The sequence below is a fragment of the Falco rusticolus genome, chromosome Z (genome assembly GCF_015220075.1).
Source record: "Falco rusticolus isolate bFalRus1 chromosome Z, bFalRus1.pri, whole genome shotgun sequence".
Classification (NCBI taxonomy): domain Eukaryota; kingdom Metazoa; phylum Chordata; class Aves; order Falconiformes; family Falconidae; genus Falco; species Falco rusticolus.
The window spans coordinates 18,133,227-18,158,199 of NC_051210.1; the positions used below are offsets into that span (position 1 = coordinate 18,133,227).

Sequence of the window (24,973 nt, forward strand, 5' to 3'; positions counted from 1 at the left end):
CATCAAGAAAAAATACTTAATTCATTGCAACTGCCACAAAACACTGCTGACTTGAAGTCCCCTGCTCAGTATTAGTCAAATGAAGGCCTCTGGCCTCTTATACTTACAGTTGCCATGCGAAATACTGATTGGCTCAGAATCTTCTGGGAAACCAGCCCCAGCAAAGTGTAGCAGTGTGAAATATAGCAGCAAGGCTTCTGACCTCATAGTAGTTCACCTGGGAGGCTTCACTTCTTCACTTCACCCTGTGGAAGACAAAGAAGAGCTGAAGCGCCTTCTGTCAATTCAGTTCCAAACACTGCATACAGAAAGCTAAAAAAAGTCAATGAAAGCAGAGGGAGCTTTCCTTCTCCTCAAGCCTCTCATTGCACCTGAGGAGGTATGTCATGTTTCTAAGCAAAAACTGCGCTACCAGGCTAGCTTCCCTTCAGCCCATGACCCCAGCAGTGCCACCACTTGCTTAGAGATAGACTTAAGTATATGCAAGTTGTGAAGACTCTTCTGCATCAGCTGCTTATATGCAATAAAGAAACTTCATCTCCTGTACTGATTGACAGCTGACAGAGTTTTCCAGGAAATATTTTGTTTCCCCCTTTTTTGGTTTACATAATTAGATGATGACATGATGACACACACCATAAATAAAATAAAAAAAAAACCCAAAAAAACAACCCACACTAGATTATTCTGGTTTAAAAGAGATTAAGTGTTATACTATGAGACTGATTCATGCCCTGCAGAGTTGTGAATCAAGCGAAGAAACACTGAGAGAGCTTGACAGAGCGTGCAGAACATGTCATTGGGCTCTACCATAAAAATATGTACCCTTAAATTTAGGTGCCATAAACCCAATACTCCAACATTCAATAAAATAAGGGAGAACAGAACTGTCTAAACCCAGCATTTTTTTCCCTGTGTTCCACTGACGTATTCACTCATTCACATCTCATGTACAAAAATATCCCTAAATCTTGAAGATAAAAGGAACCACAGGGGCCTTTGGATACAGTGAAAGAAAACAGCACATAATACAGTAAATAGCTCATAATTCCCAGGCAAATTTCACAGAGACATTGATCTGCAGGGGAAATCAGTGTAAAAGTGGGGTTTTCTTTTCATCCCTTCCAGAGTTTCAAACCTTTGATGCCTGTTCCTTTTGAACAAAGCTGTTTTACAGTAAGTCTGTCAGTCATTCAAGATTTACGGGCAGAAAGTCAAACTTCATAACCTACATAGTCTTTGAAACTTAATTTGGCAAACAAAGTGCTAACTTGCCCTTCTGCAACACCATTTAATATTAGATACCTATGTCTCCTTTCTCGATGCCAAAAAAAGCATTAACAAATCTCGAGTGCTCCATTTTCATTTGTAATTTCACAGACACAGCTGATTCTTCATCTTTTACCCAACTGAAAAATGTCACAATAATTAATTTGCTTTATCAGATATTTGCTTTCAAATAAAATTTCAGCTCCTATAACTGGATTGGAATAGGGACTCTGTTGCAAGGTGATACAGTCCATAAGGGCTAATGATTTATTATATTCTGTATTTGCCTATTATTACTCAAACACACAAATTGGAAATTTGGCTGATTCTCTATTTCTATTAACAAAATAACTGAGAGACAGAGTTAGACTGAGACGAGATAAAATCTAATGTCAGGCAATGACTGACACCTTATCTGAACAAAGTGTCAGACGGATGGCAAAGGATAATAATAGCAAGAATAAATGCAACACAATGCATACACTGTCTGTCTATTATACCTTATGTAACAATGCATACTAGAAGATAGTATACAGAAGCCCCAAGAGAAGCATTTCCATCTAGCACTGGTTAGGCTGATAGCTGTGTACGATTACTGACACAGCTATGTCTGCCTGCAGATACTTTCTTTACCTGTTTCCTCCATTTGTCTCTTTAATCAGCTCTTACATTTCCTCTTCACTGTTAGCTCTCTGGGGCAGGAACTGTTTCTTTCTGTTTGTTTCCATGCCCAGTGAAAAAACATCATTTGGGGACCTTAGAAATGCCCAAACTAGAAATAAGCAGCAAGAAATTAACATAATACTTGGAAATACAGTTTCCCTTAAAAGGTTTGAATTAAAAGTGAGTTATACACATTAAAGGGGTTAATTCCTTTCTCTCTATGCAATTTTTTAAAACGTAATTTTGCCACTTCAAAAATTTTGCCCCTCTAAGTGCACTGCAATGTGACAAAACAAAGTGCCTTATCTTAATGCACAAGTAGATTGAAATTCTTCCCTTCTTGTTACAGTCCGATGCAGAAGTCTTTCTGAAACATATTATGAGGAGCAACAGTTTAACAGGAAGAACTTATCAAGCAATTCAGTTCTTCTACTGAAACTGTATTCATCCACAGTATCAGTAGGCAGGCCGACAATTCAAACCACTTGGCTCACAAGGAGACTCTGGAGCGTAAGAATAGCTGCTTTCTGTTACTCCCTATCACCACATCATCCACTGTTTAACAAGGCGGTGTGCTATGAGTACATTATGGTACTGCAGACATATCGATGCCACTCCATTTTAGACCTTGAAACACTTTTCTGATGGGTGATTCTGCACCATCGTTCCCTACTCCTCATGCAGATGTGTACTGCCCCTCCATGGGAGACAGCTTCCTGGAAAATGAATAATGCCCAGCACATTTACTTTGTCATTTTATGTATGTTATCGGGCCATATCTTTTTTCTTTCACCTGAAGAGAATTAGCCGACAAATGAACTGATACACTGCCTTCTAACAAAGACTAGATTAGTAAGTTTTTAATTACATGAAATTCTCTCGTTCTTAGGGGTTGCTTCTGGGGAAGAAAAGAGGGAGAAGAGAGAAAAAAAAGCACAATTCTCTGTTGCTTTAGTACTAACATAGTTGTTTGAATTCATGCAAAGTATATGCAAAATGTCTGCTTTGATCTGTCAATGATTCAAGGGGACTACATATCTGTATCAATGCCTGTGCCAATAAAGCAACATCGAGAAGGACTCAAGTTGCATCCAAAGGCAGCTTTTTACTAGGAGGTAATTATTCAAACATAATGTTACTTTTGCTGTTCTTACAACAGTGGAAAATGCTATAATGTTTCAGTGCAATTTCAGAAAAGTGCTGATTCAAGAAGGTCACATTTTTAGTACAAATTTCCTTTTCAGCAAATACTCGGCTCTTCTTGGGCTCCTGGGAGTGATGCAAATGTTCTCACTTGCAACTGTGCTGAAACTACTTCCAATCAAAAGTGCTTGTGAAGGCAGTGTCTGATGAAGCATGAGTAGCTAGACAGTGATGCCGGGCAAGTATAGGCACTGTTTCCAAATAAAAGTTTTGCAAACATCAATGGAGAGATCTTCAGTTCAATCTGGCCTGCATTAAGTCATACAGGTTGAGAGAGAACTGGCTCTGGGAACTCCAGTTCTCCATGTTCAAAAAATGATTACTGCTCCTGTTGAAGGAAGCTAGTGTTGCCACCACAGAGAAGAGTGAGTTTTGGTGGTGTTCTTTTATTACACTTGCTAATAAAATACAATCCTGCAAACGTTTAAGAGCATGGTTTATAATCTATTTGTCTAATGCAATGACTTGGAGCCATTGAGCTGGTGGAATAGATCTGATTTCTTCCAGGCTTCAGAAACCACCTAACTAATCTGCTGCTTCTTGCATGTCTAAACCCAATGCAAATACAGCTTTATGCAAGATGCTTTGGTGCTCTGCTTCTTCTTTCTGAAGTTGATTCTCTTTCAAATACCTATATGAGATAATTTGTTCTGGTTACTTCTGTGTTCCTTCCTTTTTGTCATATTATGATTAAGTATAAATAAACCATATGATATTTTACCATATATAGAAATCAAAGTTTTGCCTTCCTAGACGGAATAATTTTTTCTGTTCAACACTGCAGCCCAAAGGTGAACATTGGATAAGTGGGGCATATGGATACTACTGCAAAATATTTGCTGTTACTATTATATTTACTCACTCAAAGCCTATATATACATATCCACACAAATACATATATTCATATACACATACATATAGCCCCCCCCCCACATAAATGCTTGACAAAGAGGCATTTAATTTTGTAAAAATCACGCTGCTGTCATGAAAGAGTTTCTGAAGCTGAGAAAGTAATTCCAAATAAAGGAAAAAAGTCTGATTTTTCTATGCCAAGTCCCTCCACTATAGCTGTCCATGGCTATCTGAGCCAACAAGAAGCCACCATGATGAGCTCTGCTTTTTGCTGTCTGTTTTTTTTAGCATTTCATGAACAACAGTCTAGGTGGAAATGCATATAGAATAGCTGCTTCGTTAAAGAATGATTACATGGCTGCTGCCATAATAACCTATTAACCAGCTTATTGTATCTATAGCTTGTAAGTTCCAGGAAGGTTATACAAATCACATGAAAAATCCTCAGTGGAAGAGCTAACTTCCTAGTAAATGCCATAAAAATGTAAGGCCAGACTTGATCTTGAAAATTCAACAGTAAAAGCAATGACTGAGTAGACACACCTATAAGTAACTACTGAAAGGGATGCTCTTCCATGTTAGAAAACCTCCCACCCTGTTGCTTTGGCCTCACTGCACATTCAGCCAATCTCAGTGTAACTCCAAGTAAAATCAATGTATGTAACCATATCAGAATTTTCCCATGGCACGCTAAGCCTGCTCAGTAATGGACAGATCTTGTTGTATTCATTTATTACAAACCTTCTTTATAACATGATGGGTTGTGTTCATATACGACAGCTGCACTTCGATCCACAAATTACTAAACTTAATGTGAGAATTTACCAGACAAAATTCAATGGTCTGTGTTATGCATGAGGCAAGACCACAAAACCTAACGGCCATAAAAACCATGGACTGACCGAAACAAAATCTTTTGTTTCTACAAACGTAGAAATAACTTACCCCTCCAAAAGACAGTAAGTCTAGTAAGAGGAACAGCATTTAACCACAGTGAGGAAACTAAAAACTGGATCCAGATGAATTTGAACTACTGCATATGGAAAAATGCACGACCAGAAAAGTAGCTGCCTCTGTGAACTGATCCTGGAAATACTAAGCAAATAGCCCTTCTCACCACGTTCAGCATGCCTTACCCTGGGAAAAACAAAAGGACCGTAAAAAAGCAGGGAAGAAACTGACGAGTTGCGTAACAGAGGTAACAAAAAGATCTGAGATCCTTCTGTGGTAAGAGCTTTAAAGGCATGCAAAGTGAATCAGAAACCCAAGTCCTACTTCAGTGTCTCGTCAAAAGAGACTTACAGAGCAAGATTTATCCACCCATACATAAAAAAAGCATGTATTGATCTCCACAGCAGATGCCTTGCCACGCTGAAGGCAGAGCGCACAAACCAGTCGGCTGACCTTACTGCTGTTCCCTGCTATGGTACAGATTTACCATGCGATGCTGGCAAGCATCCTTCATCTCCTTTGACTAAGCCTCTGGAAATCTCTGAGCGGAAGACGCTGTTACTGCTATTTACCCCCTTAAATTCACAGTTCCTAGAAAGTGAAAGACAAGAGTTCTGTGCAAGTCAGAGGAAGGAATTAGGAATAATGCAACAACAAAAAGAGAGGAATACAACCTGCAGGCAGCAGCTTCCAGAAAACAAGGAAAGTTAGGCCGGCACAGCAGAGCTGTTCAGGAGAGCATCCTTTGTCTATGCCTGTCTGGGTGGTGGGCTCGCTGCTGATCAGCCACCCCACAGGCTGCACCTGGCAGCAGAAGTGATCATGCAAAATGCCCGGGCTGAGTGGTGCCAAGGGGATCAGACAGGTGTGAGTGAACAGAAGCTCAGCGGGTGCTCGGGGAGCTCAAGGGAGAGGAGACACAAGTAGCTATCAGCAAGACACAGCATGGAATGCCAGACATTACAACTGAATTGGCATGTGGCAGGACAGTGCCCAGGACAGCCAGCTTTTTTGCTCATGTTGTCCTTTCTCTAACAATTGCTGCTCAGTCACCTGAATGGTGGTGCAGGTGGCCACAGAGACTTAATGCCAGCTCTGTGCCCATCACCACTACCAACCTCCCAACATCTTTTTGTGACTGATGGTGCAGCTACCATTTGTCTTTCCTCTCCTGTCCTGCTCCTGTTGTCTCTACAGCTGGCCATTCATTTCATGTGGCCAAAAAAGCACTCTAGCACTCTAGGTAGCTGGCCCTTAAGCCAGAGAGGCTGGTGCACGAATGCATGGGGGTAATGACCTACCTGTACTCCTTTCGATCATGCGATATGAAGGGGTTGCTCCTGAATGCTTTTGAGGGGAGGGAGGCAGCGGCCAAGGGAAGCCCTCAACTGCCTGGCATCCCTGTTGACCCTGAATTATGTCCACGAAGCACACTCTCTCTCATCTTTTGTGCATATAAAAAAATTCTACCTCACTGTAACAGGAATGCATGGGTGCCCTCTGATATACATGCTTTACTACCATTTTAATTAGATTCAGTACTGCTTACTCACTGCCCAGCTGCTGTGGGCTGCACGCCAGATGTGACAATTAGGCTCAAGGGAATGACACCGATGAGAGCGATTTTGCCTCGTATAGCAAGCAACAGCATCTACCTTCATTAAAAAGAGTAATACAAACTTCATTACCAGTTTGGTGAAACAAAGATACCTGGATCATGTGAATCTTCCCACTAAGACGTGCAAAATGCACATCTGAAATAAAATTTCAGCCAAAATACAAAGTAGTCTTCATGCAAGTTCCAGGGGTACTTGCTTATTTTGTTCAGGTCTGTGCAAACATGAGTTCTTACCACCTTTCCTCTCCCCTCATTTGCAACTTTACAAGGCCATACATCATGCACAATAATGTCAGCTATGATAAGTAACATCACCAGCTCTTGCTTCAGTAAGCGATAAGCTGAAAAGATTTGGACAACCCCCAAGCAGCAGCGATGAGCCTCGGCCTGCTGAACAGTAGTAGCAGGTGTCAAGTCAGTAGGCAAAACTCAGCATGCTTAACGCTGGCAACCTGTCTTGTCAAGATCAACATTACTGCTCCATCCAGTGCAGTGCATAAAGAAAATGTAAAGAACAAATGGAGGCCTAAGTAGGAGAAACCTTCTGCTGACCCGAGTGAGACATCCCCGATGACTGCAGCGTTAATAGGATGCTGCTGTTCAGAGAGGGAACAGTCAGATGGAAGATGAACATCTCCCAGATGGAATTAGAAGCATCGCAGGCCTATCGATTTTGGTTGTAACCTTTACTGTAAACAGTCCACTGGGGCCTCATCAGCCACCTGTTCAGTGATATTTGCATTGAAATACAGAGCCAACACAAATGAGAAAATGGCCACAGTTCCTTGCTAAAGCATCTGCTCTGTTCTATCCCTCTGTCTGTGTATCACCACCAGCAGCAAAGGTACAGATTTTAGAGGAAGGGGTAACGGAGTGGCACTAGTTGTCTCACATGGCACCAGAAACAATGAACGCTCCATTTGTCATGATGTTGATGGTGGCGGTAGTGGTATTATATCATGCAATATTTCACTTTCTAATAATTGCTCAGTTTTATACTGAAATCAGGCTTGCCAAAACTGGGAGGAAAGCCATCTGTGGCTGGAGGATGACTGCCAGAAACATTAGCAATTTTATTTTGGGGTTATAAACCTGAAGAACGGAACAAAGGCAATGCCTAAATAACCTCTTTCACTCACCACCCCCAACCACACAGAGCAACAGACCTAACTCTGGAACAGCTTGGCCGGTCATTACAAAGATGTCTTTTATTATTTTTAAAAGCCTCACTCATTTAACAGATAAAAATAGCTCTATTGATTATTTGTGGGACTTCAGCAAACCTCTGTCAAGCTTTTGAATTGATTTAAGAGCTAAATGTAGCAATCACTGTCTTTTGACAGAAGAGAATGCCATCTCTAATATATATTTTGCTGTTTCATCTCAGCATGCTTAATAGAAAACAGATACACTACCAGCAACACCATTACTCTCCCTAACCCTCACTTCGCCTGGGAAATATCAGTGCCAGTCAACTGACCTTCCATTCTCTCATCTGATGGATGGAATAAGAATTATGTAGCTGCAGGTGACCCAAAGCTGTATCAGGAAAGGAATGTGGCCTCCCTTTGTCTTCCTCTCCTTTTAGATAACAAAGGTGAAACATGAAGCCAGATATGTTTTCAATACAATACTGACAATTGTCACTGATTAAAAGTTTGATACAGCCCTGTGGACATTGTCTCAGCTGCCACATGCTTGCTGTAAATGTACCATTAGAATCAGGCAGTAATCCTAAAACAATCCCTACAGCTCAGCCAGCTCTTCAGGTCAGATTCCCTCAGATACTTAGCATTTGCTTACTTTTACTGCTGGTACATACTTAAATGGATTGCAGCCCTTCTTCAGCCTCTAACTAGGAATGAAAACTTAATTTCCAGTCCTCTTACGTCTGCATAACAGAACAGATCGATATAAAAGGGCATAGGTTAACTCTGAAGAAAAAGTTAGGATCCCATAAAACGTATCACTATGTTTAAAGCTCTGTGTAACCACAAATGATTCTCCTTTGCTTTTTGTTAATGCAAGAAACACTCATGCATTTAGTGCATGAACTCTGGCTGTATTCTACAGGAAATTTATCCCATTTATTGGAAAAGCGTCCATTTTGTAAGGTGATATAACAGTAGAGAGATGCAAATCCTCACTTCTGAGTCGGCTGTCAAGTAATCAGAGCACATGGCTTAGTTTTCATGCAATTTGGCCAGTTCTGGCCCTAAATCCATTTTTGCTAAAATTGACTTATTAACCTGGCTTCATTTACATTGAATGGAACAGCAAGTTTTTTCAGAGTATTTTTTCAAAAGGCACCAGTCAATTCTGGTGTGAAGTGGTTTGATCCAACACCAAAATGTGAATGAAACCCACAGTAATGCTGCAAATGCTAGGAATAAGACATTACCATTTATGTATTATTTACTCTAGCTGTGGATGTCATACTGCCCAAAAGTGCTTTACCCCAACAGTTGCCTCTGGAGAGCCCACCACTTGTTCCGCACTGCAACGGTCATGGCAGCAGGAAAACTCAGGCTAAAGCTCAGCATTTTATGCTGGGGACGGCTGCGCAGCACAAGGGCATGCAGGTACACTGTGGTCAGGCAAGCTGACTCCTAAGGCAGGAAAAAGGGTAAGGCTTTTCCCTCTGGAAGTCAGGCAAACTCATCAGGATAAGTTATGTTTGTCCCTGACAGATAAAAAATACAGGTAAGCGAAGAGTTCTCAATATGTATTCATAATTTTAGCCCCTAATCTGTTTATGGAATCAGTTTTCTGAGGTTTCTCTGCACCTTGCAGAAAAGCATTAAATAGATAACTGCAAAAATGAAAAACGTCCACAAAACAAATGTAATCCCTGAGGGAAATTTTAAAAATGCCTGTGGATAAGCACAGGCAGGTAGGGAAAAAACCCCAGAAGACTCCCAGTGCCAAGAAAACAATCAAATTAATGGGGAGCATGGTCTCTCCGCACCTCCTCTCACATCTCTCTCCCTCATACATCATCCACTCACATACGCCCATACTCTCATAGACATTCACCCAAATTTAAAAGGCTCAGATACCACAGGAAAGGTTTTTTATTAAAACTTTAGATAAATTTCCTAGTTCTCTTATCTTTCATGATTACTCGTTGTTGCCTGATGTTTTTTGCTAGTATTTTTGGAAACCCTGAGTAGAATAAATCTGACTCTTGAGTCAGAAAATCTATGTAGTACGCTTTTCCTCAGAGATGAGCATGATGCTTGCAATAATGCAGTTCCTGCAGTTTGCTAGTAATTGCTAGCTGCAAGTGGCAGACTCGGAGCTTTGCTCTGCCTAGATTCATGCACAACAAATTCCCAAATTTTACATTATATATAATCCAAATAGCTTTATGAACAAGTTAATAAAAGAAAGTACCCTATCCTCAAGACAGCCGTTTGTATAAAGGGATCACCTCAATACTCCAACACAGCATTTTTCACTCTTCTCTTCACTCCACCCTTCATGGTTACGAAGAAAACAGAAGGCAATGCAAGAAGCCAACAGATAGCTAAGAAAAAAACCTACTTCCAGGATACTGATGAGACAAATGATACTGTGTGTTAACCTGGACATAAGGTTAATTACTGTAATACAATTTAAGGGAAAATGCTATATGCAGATATAATCAATTAACCTCTGAATATAAAAATCACAATTCCTGTAATTAATAGAATACTGCAAGATCACTTTAATTACTGGGTGTCTGTTATTGAAAGGAAACTTGAACTATCTGATGTGATTTCAAGGGTAAACTTAAAATTGAGGTGGTGTGGGTGAGAAAAAGCAAAAAAAAAAGAGATTGCAGTTAGACAGAGATGAGCCCCTGCACCACATAAATACACTACTCTCTTCTCCTGACACACATTCACCCACATACTGAAGAATACAAGCATCCTTACACATTTGTTCACACCTGCTTCTTAGCACAGCATGAGGGAATTAGAGCAGCATAGAAAAGGAAGTCAAAGCAGCATTGACAAATGCCTGTAGTACAAGTTACAAAAGCAATAGCTCTGTTATTATGTACTTTACTTCTTTGGAAAAGCTGTGGAGAAAAAGGTTCAGTGTAGCAAGAGAGAACAAGCCCACAGAGTATGACTGCCTGAATGGGGCATGATGGATGAGCTTCGTTGCAAATAGGAAAAGCCTCTAATCCGTTCTCTGGCTCACTGGTAGAGCAAGGAAAAGTCATTCTCTTCTGCAGGAAATACCCTCTGCCTTTTTGATACCATGTGCAGGGTTTTTGCAAAAGACAATCCAGACTGTCACCCAGATGAGACAGTAGCCTGTTTCCAGGTCCTGACCCAGGGCAGGCTCAGCTACGCAGCCCAAAACCCCGCAACAAGACAAAGACATTTCTATATTGCTCGCCCTTCCTATGGCTATTTTAGGAATGATTGGCTGCATTCAGGTTCCAACTGCAAATAATGAGATACATGGGAAAAGAAGTCATTTTCATGGCAGCAGCACACAGCTGATGCTGAAAACATTATTACTAGTACTCCAACTGATTTTGTGGCATTGAAAAAAAAAACATGCTGCGTGGAACAGACAGAACACAGACATCATCCCACCAAAGAAACAACGTCCACCAGTATCAGGACAGGAAGATTCTTGCTCAGGAGTTCACTGAAGAAAGTTTGGCTCTAACCAAAATACTAAGACTTTCTGAGACAACCAAAGGTGTATTCCCAGACCTCCTCCTTTTCTCCCCCATCCCCTGCAACTTCACTCTTTAAAGGTGGCGGGTGCAGGAAAAGCAATGGTTCATCAGCTGAGCGCATCCTTGTGATTCCAGCAAGACTGCTTGATGAGTAGGCACACAAAGTTACAGGTTTTTAACAAGTCTGCCAGGTGTTTTTGAACCCAAAAGAATCCCTCCTAGCTTGCCTGAGAACAGAAAATCCAGTGCAGGAGGAAGAAGACAACATAGCTGGCAAACTGCTGCTGTTATTTCTTACTCTGCAGTTCTGCCGCTTAGGTGATTTATATCAAATGCTGCAGAGAGAGTTTCCTCTATCTTTGGGTTGGCCTCAATAATGTGGACTTTCAGCTGATCAGCTGCCAGGAGCTGATCTACAGCCAAGACCCAAATTCCTGCCAACAGCAGATAGAATAGAAAAAAAAGCACAAAAGACGTTGGACCTGAAAATCAAATTCCTTTTAAATAAGACTGAAGGCTGTATGCACAGATAATGCTGAACTCACTAGAAAAGCCTGAAGAGGTCCAGGTTGGCATCAAAGTGTGATGCTCTCAACTGGACTCCAGTGCAGCAAGCCCGTACCAAGCCTTGCTTACATGTATGACCGATGTCTCACAGATCATGCTTCCCGCACCACTGAGCAGCGACTCTTCAGCTTGCAGCACAGTCACACAGCTAGCAGTTGCAACTAAAGGGCGTCGGGTAGTTTTTATTTATGCCAGTGGAAATGCTGACACTGATACCTGCTTGTTTGTGGAGTACAGATTCCCACAGGACTTCAGAAAGGCCTGTAGCTGCTCTACAGCTCATACCACCTGCATCAGCTGACAGGTGATATTGCTTTACCTATTTATAAGCCTTCCAGTTATAGAGAACTGTATGTATGTAATACTTTCATCCTCATAAAGACTCAGTTATCAGGAATCTTTACATAAAGGCTCGGTTAAATTCCGCCAACTTTATATGGCTTTTGGGCAAAGTCTCCCATCTAATGTGAGGAAATGTAAATACCACATCAAAACGTCCTGTGAAATCTGAGGTTATACTTAAACTTTTAAAATAAGAAATCCTTTTGGTTTGAATTCTTGCTTTCTTAGAGTAAGCAAATTAGACGCTCTTGGTTGTATCCAGCACTGTATTTCTTCTTGTTAAAATCTGCCTGTGAGCAATTCAAAAGAGACTTTTCATGGGTATTATTCTCCTGTGGTAAACATCACATTTAAGTAAGACATTATTCTTTGCACATGCATGCCCCTATATTCAACCTGTGCTTGTGAAAAAGTCGATTTTGCAGTGCCTATGTCTATATATATTGATAATTTCTCGTATCCTCAATAACAGCACCAACATCACCTACAAAATGGTCTGTGCTGGCTCAATTAAACAGCTTTTTGGAAAAAGACTTCTCTCAATGACTTTCAACAACAAAGAGATCCCAAGGACATGCATTTCCCCTCTTCTGTGGAAAAATGTAACTTCAAAAGAAAGCACTTAACCTACAAAATCTTTTCTGGAAGCTCTGAGGAACCTTGTTACCTGATAATCTTCTTTATCTCATACTTGTCAGCAATCTCTTTTTCTAGACACTAGCCATAGAGGTGCCTCAGTGGGACAAACAGCCCAGAGCTTCTCCATGCTCCCACAAAACTTCCAGAAAGGAGGAACACATTCATTTAGTTCACTCACCAGTAACCTATGCTTACTGCATGTGGAGTCCAAAACATGTCCAGCCAGAGAACAAATGGCACTCTCAAAAAATGTAGAACAATTTTATTAATTAATTAATTAATACTATTGAGTATGTTCTCACACATTTAAAAAATGGGGGGGGAATCAAAATTCAAAATACATTGATAATTTATGATTGCTTCATTGACTGTTGGTGCCTATCACAACTCCCTTCCTTAATTCAGAGTAGAAATTAATTCTTCCCCCTCAGCAAATTACCATACTTCTCTCTTCTTGGTGTCCTGACAGTATTACTTACTGCCCCAGACAGGAAGAAACAACCTGCACAGGGTCTGTATGGAGAAGCAGGCAGTCAGGAGGGGCAACACAAACAGACGACTAGCAAGACAAAGTTGCAGACAGTCAATGCTCTACCATAAAGTGCTTTTATAAAGAATGGAATTGGTTTGTGAGTCTAAAAATTCCAATGCCTCCCTGGTACAGGTTATAAGAAATAATTGTATACTTCCTTTTCGAATCCTAAGGAATTTCCCATGATCCCTTCCCTTTCCAGCACTTAGATACAGGGTCCCTGTCTTGTAACAGGGCTCGGCTTTCCTCATGCAAGAACAGATCTGACTTTCCTTACACCTGAACAGATTACTCCTCTTACACACACCCTTACACTCCCCAAAAGCTGAGAATTATTTCTGCTGCAAGCTTGTGGGGACAGATGGTACCTTCCCTCCTTTTTTGGACAGCTTTAAGAAGATTGCTAGTACTTCACATAAATAAAGAAAACCAGCTCTTGATGATCAAAGTATGACTAAACTTGGAATATACCTCTTAATGTACATGTTGATAAAATTGACTTGTGACATAACTTCTCTTAGCTGAGTGCTGGTAAACTCGGAAGGCTGGTGTTATAGGCAGAAACTGGGATAGAGAGATGTAGTAGCTTTCTTCCAGGTGTTGGACAATGAAGAAGCTGGCGAGCAAGCTGCTTCCTCCTGGAGATCACCAGGCATGTTCCTTCTTCTTCCATCACGGAAACAGATCAACTGCCACGCTCTTTTTCAGTCAATAGAGCTAGGCACCCTCCTCTCCCCTGACCTGCCAAAGATAACCGTTTCCCACTGCCAGGAATGAAGCACATCACCCTGGCTCTGCACTCCCCAGGGCAGGACACAGTCATCCAGAAGAATTTTGCCTGACTGGAAACACAAGCGAGGACAGAGATCTTTTCATCACAACTTCCACTTCAGTCTCTTCTCTTGCTGCCCACGCTTAGAAATACATAAGGTCAAACGCAGCAGGACAAGAATGCTACGCCACACATCCTCCACAGTGTCATCCTGCCTAGATCTCTCTCAAGTAGGATTAATTGTACTTGCATGAACCAACTCACAAACTCTGTAAAAACTTTCATTTCCAATATGCTGCTTTCAAGGTATTTCTAATTCAAATGCAGATAAAAGGTATGCTGTCTTTTATTGCAGGCCTGAAATAAAGCAGTTCTAATCAGCAAAACCAGATATGACTTCCGAGGTAATACGGGTCTGAATGCAAGGATAAGAAAACTCTCCTTCAAGCTTATTCAGCAGCAGTCTTCCACCTTTCCTCCTTCTTATACCCTTTCACTTTGACTCTGCAAATCTATACAATGGATGAATTGATCTCCTGCAACATCAATTTGATTACTGATTGCTGTTTTGTCACAGACCAACCACACATCACCCACAGTCAACCAATGCCCTGCATCAGCTGAATGAAGTAGGGCACTACGCAGTCCTGTCCATGCTATCGTTTCTACTGCTGGCTGGACCCAGCTATAAACAAGAAGACTGCAACCTACTTTCCACCTGTCACTGGTGCAAAAACAAAGTTTGGGCTACAACCCATATGGCAAAATACTGTTGGGATTAAAGTAGTGCTACCAACAGAAAGAAAAAAAGAAGTATCTTGAAGATACTACTGCACTGGAGCTCCTTTTGGTTGCTTTTTCCTGAACTTGTATTTTAGAAGAATGACTGATGTTGTGCAAATCCTAAGCAAAAAAGGCCTTGTACTGCAAAGTTTACAATCCACATAGACAACATGTAAATATGTGGACAAAGGAGGGTTTTTTAAAAAATTTTTGCAGGTACAAGAAAAACTGTTCTCACCTGCAGTTCTCCTGATTCAGATACACAAGTCTTCTTTGGCTCTGTTATTTCTCTTTGCAAACATTTCAGTTACTAAACTGTACAGACAGCATATCTACAGCGTAACAGCATCCATAATAGCTGGCTTCCAACATCCCAAACTGCCGTGGTTTTGGCTTGAACAAATACATTCAATTGCTGACTTCCAGTCTAGCACCAAGTCCTTAAAAATTGAATCACGCACACATGCACACACATGAGATGCGTTCCCCAAGACAGATGAGTTATTACTTGCAGTTTCTGTTTCAGCAGGGGCATGGCTTCAGAGCACAGTTTTGCAAGTTCGAGGAGAACAAGCATGATGATCCATCTCGCTGGAAATATTCAACTCTTAATCATGCATTTTAGTTTTTCTGTCACTACCAACTGGTTAGTCAGAGCTACATTTTTTCTAGGTATACCTACAAAAATTACCCAAATACCAAAAGAGTTGTTACCAAATCTTTTCCCTAAACAGCAGACTTTAGAAACACTGATGTCTGAAAAACCCTGGGCAGGGTCTGGGAACAGACTGCAGAATGAGCAATTCAGTCTTGGTCCAATAACAGGAGAAATGACATCCCACATTTTTTTCAGTTGTCTCCTTAAAGTTCTCCTTCATTCTGTCTAATAATCAAGTTAAATTCATTTAATTATTTAATCTAATAATTAAATAGATTTAATTAAATGTATTTAATTATTTAATATTATTATGTAATTTAATAGTAGTTAAATACATTTAATTATTAGACTTCAACAGCTGGACTTAACCAGAATTATGTAATCATCACAACAAACGTAAAAGGAAACCTCAGTCCCAATGTCTTGGGCAAACTGAAGGTTTAACATGCAGTCACCAGATGATACAAGTAAAGGAATATGACTTCACTCAACAGTCACTAAGTTTCCTTTCTAGCAGTAATGAAAAGGAAGATATTAAGCATTACCTTTCATTTTTAAACAAAGAAAGAAAGACAAAAATTCAGTACTGAAACAGGACAGTGTCATGAGCACCAGGGACAAAACAGAAGAACAAGAACAGCCATCTCAGCACATCACAGCTTTCTCTTAAAGCCACAGCCAGACCTGGTACACTGTAAACAGCAGCAGCAATTCCCCTGGGACTGCAATGTAGTGTGAAGCTACACAGAGAACACTTCATTTGATGTCTCTCGGTGATCAGAGGAGGCTAAAGGTTTATTTTAACTAACTACTCTAATTCTCCCATCACCTCCTCCCAAACCAAGACTTACCTCCTCTTCAACAACAGTGGCTAAAAGCCTAACTACTCACAGCTTTGAGGATCTTGCACTTAATAAAGCTCTGTAAGTTTGATTTCTAACTAGAAGTTACCAAAAATAAACTTCATAAAACTTACTATTCTGTATCTTTGGTATCCAAAAGCAATGAGGGCTCCTGAGAGACTAGCAGTTATCACTGAGAAAAGGAATAAACACCGCCCCATCTCAGTCTTGTATTGCTTACCATTTACTCCTCCCCCTCCCCTTATTTTGCTGACAGCAAGATGGACAATACATGAAAATTTGATTCTTGGTAAGCCGAGTCATGCAAATTAGCTTAATGAAATAGATGACTTTGTGTATGTCCCTTTGATACTGATTAAGCTCAAGTATCCACTCAGCTAATGACTAAAGCAATACCATGAGAGCTCTTGTGGAAGTGTCACAGCCTTACTTTTTTTTTTTTTTTTGAACAGCCCTTTACTCAGCACTTAGTTCTGTCTCAGGCCCTCCTGGCCAGGAAAACAGGCCTGATTCCCATTGGTGGCCTGAAGCTGTTAACAGCTTAAGACATGACTGACGTAACGTAAAAATCTGCAGCTACTTTGCACAGCTTGGGCCTCAACATCGAAAGCAGTCATGCCTTCGTGCCCCCCGTTTTCAAAGCAGATTACCAGTGTGCTGCAAGGGGCTGCTTTGACTCTGTAATTATAGCCACCTTAATAATGATCTGTTCGATGGCTGCCTACTGGTGGTGCCCAGACAGTTTAATCACTATGCATTCGGCTGTAGAGAACTAGCTATCCTTCCTGTCATTTGAAACATGGGACATGTTGTCTGAAGGCGGTGTAAATGAGCTTCCCCTAAACGAGCTGGCTAATACACTTTCATCATTTAAAGCCTAAATTATAAAATAGACCAATAAATGTGATAATGCATTGCCTCTTATTACAAAAAGATGTTTCACCTCAGCTGCACTAGATGAACAGTTAGTCCTTACCAAGCCTATACATATATTATTTATTGAGCACCAGCTGTGTGCTCGGCACTGTACAGACACAGAAAGATGCGCTTCCTACTCCTGGGAAGCTTTTCTACTCTAAAGCAGTGCCGCCTGGCACTCATTCTGCATGTAGAAATCCCATTGACTTCACTATGGGGAGCAGTTGCAGAAGCAGGTATTAAGGCACTCGTACAAGCCAGTATAGTGTCAAGTGGTAGGTATGGCAAGAGATAAAAATCAAGCAGTGCTACGTGGACTGCGTTTTAGGCCTTGTGGAAACTACTGTGGAGACCAACACAGAAGAGCTATGAATATACCTGAGCACATATGCAGATGCAGAAAAGATGATGCAGTGTTACACGGTGGGCACTAATGTGCACTAATGTCTGTCAATGGAAGATCCTATGTCCCATGTCCTCTGCTGCCAGGGATTTGTTAGGACTCCTAGCTCAGTGCTGAGTGGGCCTAATGTGAGAAGGAGGCATGAATCACCACCACAACCTCCAAAATCTATTTTATATCTGAGATGAAATCCTACTCTCAGATTCCTACAAACTTTCCCACGCTAAAGAACAGAAGTGGCTGCAGGTACAGTTATATTTACACACAGGGGATGGAAGAACCTAGAAAAGAAATGGGGAAGAGCAAGGCTAAAGTGGGAAAAAAGGGACCAGACCTGAGTACAGGCACTGGGAAGCAGAGAACAAGGACTGTGAAAACTGGGAAGCTGGAGGTTCTAATGGGTGAATCAGGCTAGGGAGGGACAGCTGTCATGGCATCTGGGCATGGAGGGAGAGAAATGATCAGTGAGTGGGAGACACAGCAAAAAATATGAAGATTAGAAGGACATTTCAAAATAGCTGTAAAAAGATTGTGAGGCAGAAGGACAGATGCAGATACATGTACAGGAATCTTTAGAAGTGGAGGAAGGCAATTATGGGCAAAGGGAGAAGAAAAGGAAAAGATGCAGAGGAGATTCCTAAGAAAATGCAAATAAAAGAAGGACATCGGCTGTATAGAAGGAATTGAAAGAGTAAGAAAACACATCGTTAAAGCTACTGTTGTGTGTCACACTCATTTCCATTTGGAGTCCGTGCTTGGAAATTAAGTCTCATGGATGTGTGTTACTTTGTTCCTTTATGAACTCATCCAACTTTTTCATCTTACAGAAATAATTCAAGGAGAAGGAAGGACACAAGGAAGTCTTCTGCGTATTGACTGATGCCACATACTAAGGAGGCAATGCTGCTGCTCTCCCAGCAGCTGGCTCACAGAAAGACTGCAAGTCCCTATGCTATGGCTACATCCAAACACAGGTTCAGTTTGTGTCCCATGGGGTCACTACTAGATGAAAAGACAACTCCCCATCACTTTTGTCACCATCTCTCTGGTCATAAGTCATCTAAATACATTAAAATACATTAAATACTTTCTTATATGCACTCTTCCATGTCAGCTAATATTGTCTCAGACATGCATTTTAATCATAAATGAAAGGGAAAGTAGGTTTTAGATCATGGGTGGGAAGGCAGGTGGTCCACCAAACAATACCACTCTTGCAAGATCCAAACTAAAAAAGCCTGGAAACTTACTGAGCCAAGGGAGTTTTGTCTGTGTATGAGAATTGTCCTTGTATTTCAGAGATGGAGGATTTGGAGTCTGGGCCCAGCTCCTTGTGTGCATCCACTTGATTTATACAGTAATCATGACTGCTGCCTGCAGCACAGGGACTTGTTATAAAAGCATAGGAAAATGTCCTCCTGCAGAACACTACTACTGTACACCTCAGTCAGCAGCTGCATTGGAAAGCACTGACAAAGGGCCCACAAACAGGAGAAAAGACTTCTAAGCCTCAAGTTGGAATGGAAGAAAAGCAAGACGGGAAGTTGTGGGAGTTGTAGGAGAAGCACAGGCAGATAGGAAGGGAACCTGCAAGAAGTAAGAGGGAGCAAGGACATATATACAGAAAGCCCAACACAACATGTACCTAAGTTGCCTTACGGGACTTGGGTAGATAAATCTAAATGGAATAGACCTCTATTTTCATACAGCTGCAAAGATAAACATCCTTCCCATGAAACCACTATAAATCCCTCATCTTCAGGGTTGATTTAAAAATTGTAGCTCAGCTGTTGCAATTTGTATCGGACTGGAATTTGGCAGTCCCAGACATCAAATTTATCCCATGTGAGAACGGGATCTACCATGCTCCATTTTGCACCCTGAAATTGTACTTTCAAGGGTTTTAAATGTTGTCTACACCACTCCAAAGTGTAAGAAAGACTAGGTTAATTTTTAAATTGAGGGATCAGTTTAGCTCTCAGTAGAGTCAGTGGAAATATTCTCACTGGATTTAAAGGATCCAGTCAGAAATACAGATGACATACCTCCAGTATTCTTTCTCTTAAAAACAACCAAAAAAAGAAAAAAAAAAAAAAAGACAAAAGCAACAAAGCACAAATATTTCAGATGAGAACATACAACTCTGGAGCACATACAATAAATATTTGACATTAGTATATCACTTACTAGCCTGCCATGCTGTTATCCAACACGTTGCTGTTGCTTGCATACAGCCATTCATTGATTTCCATGCATTTTTCCATGCATTTTTTTCTAATACCCTCTTATTTTAATGGGGTTACATCTCCCACACAAGGTGCACAAGGTTAGCATCCCATATGGCAAAGATCAGGAGCCATGCACTGTTATACTTTCAAACTTAAAAACATGCAAACTGTGGGTCTAGATCCTGAAAAACGTAGGCAGACAAAACTGCCATTTATTTTAATAAAGTCAATGGGAGTGTAGCCAGCAAGTCAGACCTTACAAAATTAATATTCTGCACTAGCTAGTCTGCTAGTTTATGTTATAGGATGTGTCGGGCACTGTGAAATGCAACATACCAAATTCAGCCTCACACAACCCTACAGCAGGAACGTTCTGTTTATTTATATGGAAAGGTTACTACTAAACAAGCACTGGAGCCAGTGAAGCCCGGTTGTTAGGAATTTGTGTCCTAATACTTAAGTCTTTAAAAGGACAGAGTTCCCTGCACGCCCTTTGCCTCTCTGAAACCAACTTTTTCACCTGCTTGCCTGGCTTCAGGAGGGACCTTGGAAAGGTCTTGCAGCCTGGGCTAAGTCAACCCAAAACCTCACAAGTTACTGGGAGCTGACAACTGTGCATGCAGACAATATAATCACACAAGTCTTGTTTCTTTAGGATGCCAGGCTAAAAATACAGCCATTTGCATTAATTGCTCAGAGGAATTTCAGCCCTGAACTAGAGTGGGAATTGTACCCCCAGTTGCACAGAACCAAATTTAGCCCTGGAGGCTGAATGAGGCTGAGCCTATCTCTGATTCCCCTCCCTTCTGTGGATTTCAGACACTTCCTTCACCCTGTCCTCACACAGTTGTTTGTGCTTAATGGGAAACAGTTGAATTCCCTATTAACCTGTAAGCAAACAAAGCACCCTCTCCACTGGCACTGGGATCCCTGCCTGGCTGACTTTAAATAGAGGAGGCTGACCAGATACTGACCATCAGTTCAGTAAAGAAAGGGCCGTTGTGCAAGAAAGCCACGTTCCCCCCACTGGGGACCCAGGTGGCACAGCACCACTATCACCCATCACAGCCCTGCTGTCAGCTTCGGAGAGGTGGGTTTGGATGACAAGAAACATGGATCTTCATCATGTTGGGAAGAAATCACCGTGCAAAAATCCTGTAACACATGCTGGCGGGTGGACAAAAATTTGTTACTTATTTACAAGGCTTTTAGAATGGGAAAGTTGTGGGGAAAGAAAATACCTCAGCTTTCCACGCAGTGATCTGGCAAACCCCCAAGCCCAGCTCCTCCTGAAAAGCACAGTGTGCCAGTGTTTCCTGCAGGTACTACTTCAGTGTCGACAGCAAGATGTTCTCAGCAGCAGAATAACAGCTGCACAATACAAGCAGCAACTGAATGGCTGAACAGCTCTTTATACAGGCATGGTGTGATAAAAACCTGGTGTTCTTTTGTGCTTCACAAAGCCCCTACTTTGCTGACTCCAAGTTCAAATCTCACGGGCTATTAGGAGAAGGAAGAAGTACAATGCATTAACATGCATGGTGGAAAAGAATGTGCTTTATTCTGGAAACCAAGCTTGCGCTAGGAGCTGTGTTACATCCTAAATACCAAGCCAGAAGCTGCTTTCATGTCAATTAGAAGGTACGCATTTTGGCACGCAGGGATCAAGCACTTAGTCACAGTACAACTCAAGCCTGCTCCTCATGATGAGGTGTAAGTGGAGCATTTTCCCCTGACTCGCTGCACTCCCAGGAGGGGTGAACACAGCAGATTTAGAACTGTAACCAATTGGTGGTCTTGCAGCTTATTTTTTAAAGGTTGGTAAATGCATGATTTTCCCCAGTTCCCAATCTTCTTTCCCCAAAGAATAAATCATAGCCAAATAAAGGAGAGGTGGGAAATTCCCTTTAGACTGCTGACTTGAACCCTGTGTTGGCAGAGACAAGTTAGGCCACTTCCAACTCATTTGAACTGCACTGGAGGAGCAAGAGGAGAAACAAAACCAAGTATCAGAAGAGCAGGGCAGAGCAGGACTGGAGTGTCTGTTCAAAGGGGGAAGCCAGAAGCCAACTGAAATACCAGGTCTCCAAACTTGCTCTGTTTTGGGGGGTTCCTTAATGTCTTCCTCTTAACATTCAAAGCCCGTTTTCTCCAGGAGAGGGATGCCAGACAGCCATGCTGAATTAAGACCGAGCACTGCATGGGTGGTTCACTGGTAGATAGCAGCCCACGGTACCTTAGCTCATCTTTGCTACTCCTTCCCAGTCTTCTCTTGAGAATATTTATGACTTTGCTGAGAGTCCCAGGATTGCACAAGGCCCTTGTTTATTCATCTGCAAAGCAGTATCGTAATGCAGTACCTGCCTCATAAGGAAGTTAGGAAGCTCCATTAATTCTTGTAATGTGCTACAAGATAATCAAATAAAGGATGCTAGCAAGTGTATGGTAATGTTATTGTTCCCTGGAAATTCCCCCTTTTCCTAGTTGGCACAACTCTCCCTCTTCCCTGCTAAATTTTAATCTCTCTTAGCCCCTGGGCTACAGTTTATTGTTCTGTCTCTAAATCGATGCCAAAACCTCTCCGCAAATAAATTTCCACTAGCAAAGTTGAATCAGTGTCACAGTTTTTAGTGTAAACTACAGGAATTAAAACAAGCTATACTGACAGTAACAAAAAACCTCAGTTCTCTCATCTCTGCTGCAAAAACTCTTTATAGAGCTCTCTAAAAGATGACAAAGTGTTTGAAGGTTAACAATTGGTTTTGTGCTGTATGGGCTGAAGGCTGAGTGACTCTGTCAACAGTTGCACAGATTTGGGGCAGGGGCGTCATGTGCAGGATGTAGTCAGAAGAAGCCCAGCAGTAAAGGAAAGCCTGAAATACATGCTGGCCTTGCTGAGGCAAATTACTAATCAATTTGAATTCGCTTAGTCTAAAAATCCCAAACTTGTTGGGAGTGAAACCAGACAACACAGACCTCCCATCTGTCAGTCTTATAAAAACAAGGTGTCCATTTTGAGAAGAAAAAGAACTGCAGAGAGATTTCATTTGAAACTCATGATGTTCTGAATTAATAAATCATGTAAGACATTATACTAAAAATATAGTTGAAGTAACTGCTAACAACGAGACTGCCATGGATGCAGGAAAGGGTTAATGATTATACACTGAGGATGACAGTCCACCCACATAACTTTTGTCTGCCAGTACTTAACACATGACTGTCATTACAGGTTCAAACACTGTAGTAATTCTAGCACACTTGCTGCTATCTTACACGCGGCTGGATATCTAGGGCAGGAAAAAGCTCTAAGTTCTGTAAGCCTTGAAGAAGATTGATTTATCCACATGGGAATTCTCCAGTGTAGCAGTATCATGCCCTTGTTCCCGTTTTTTGCTTTCTGTAACCCCCATTACTAAATTAGTGTTCTCTTATTTCAGTGTTATTTCACTCTGCCAGATTTCATAAAATCCATTCAATCACCAAAAAAAACCCCCACCAAACCCCAAAAAACCACCACCATTCAAAAATGCGCAGCAGACCCTTCGCTGGCGGACTGCAGAAAGAGGTTCTGAAGGCTCAGAGACTCTGCAGACAATCTCAGCCCTCATGCACATTTGTTCACTGACATGGTGCTCCTTTCAGCAAAACTAAAACAAGTACTTTAAGCTTCAATTTAACAAAAAATATGCATCCTGCTATTCCCAGCGAAGAATACCAGGCTAGCAGTAGTGAAAACTATGCAGAAACTCTCACTGTTTAAATTCTGCTCTGCAGGAAAATTCCACATTAGCTTCCCACTGAAATAAAAGATTCTTACCTAACTGCCACCAGGTTAACTCATACTCAACAATGACACTGGCTTTGGTGGTATAATTCCCAACTTCCTTTGCCGTGAGAGCAGAACGAGGTACAACATGCTTCTTACTAGAATTCAATGGACAGCTAACCGCCACAGTTCTCATCATAACGCGTACATTTTTTTAGCCTTTGCAGTGCATAATAACACCATGTTTTGCTAAGCCAGCTTTGGGGGTCTTTCCCCCTGAAATAATAATAAATAATGCACCCTGTCTATTGCCTTCACACTGCAATTTATTTGCTATTTTTCTCGTTGCCTAATGAACTGGAATGCCTGGTTTACAAATGACTAAGAAAAATACCTAAGTTCAAGTAGAAAGAATCTTTTTTTCCCCAGTAATTGTACACATGAAGGCCATAGTATCTCCCACGTCAAGGAACTTTCAGAATACCTAAATTTCATATTTTTTTTCTAACAGGTTTTGAACTTCATTCCTTTCTTGTTCAAAAGTTCAGTTACCCAGTTAAAAGGCTCCCTTTTCAAGACTGTCTGCACCTACATTTGTTGATCTGCTTGCGATGAACAATTAACATGTTAAAACAAGCTAATAAATCTGAGTTTCCATAAATCCAAGCATTGTGACTAGAGACCTGTTTAAGCCTAAATGGCATTTTTATTTACTTGAAGATTATAAAAAGTCATGCAGATGAAACAAGGGGAAAAGCATATGCCTTCACCTTTTAGCAAAATGTTCTTTCGAAGGCACTGAAGGTGATGACAGGTTTGAGTAAGTACCAGCTGCAACTGGCGCAACTTTAAAGAGTACCAGAGGATCTGCTTGTTATTTTTTTCTGGCCAGACCTGAGCAACTGTAACTTGGATACAAGCCTTGCTCATGTACTGAAACAACCCCCGTCACTAGGGATTCCAGCTGGACCATTTCTGGGATCCACTTGCAAGCTGAACCTGTGGCATGAAAGGTGATATGACTCTTCCCGTTTTTCCCATCCTCTCTTTCTCTTTCCCTTCCAAGAATTTATTTTCAATCAAAGGGTTACCTCCATCTCTACTTTCACCTTTGCCCATCGTTAAAATCAACAGAACAACCTGCAAGCTTAGTACGCTCCAGAGTTAATATAAAAATGCTTAAATTACTACAGGTTTTCCAAACTGGGGAGCAGTACATACTGCTCTTAAACACACAATACCCATGTGCACTGCATTCC

The 24,973-nt window shown here is 41.3% G+C and overlaps 1 protein-coding gene across 5 annotated transcripts in view; it reads right to left on the reverse strand.

The window, feature by feature from the left end:
- Positions 1-24,973, reverse strand: part of SEMA6A (semaphorin 6A) — a 111,843-nt gene that overhangs the window by 62,552 nt on the left and 24,318 nt on the right. For all 5 annotated transcript variants that reach the window (XM_037373712.1, XM_037373716.1, XM_037373715.1 and 2 more), the window contains exon 2: positions 108-245. In XM_037373712.1, the coding sequence (XP_037229609.1) occupies positions 108-207 (100 nt within the window). In that variant the 5' untranslated portion in view covers positions 208-245. The remainder of the gene's footprint in view (positions 1-107; positions 246-24,973) is intronic.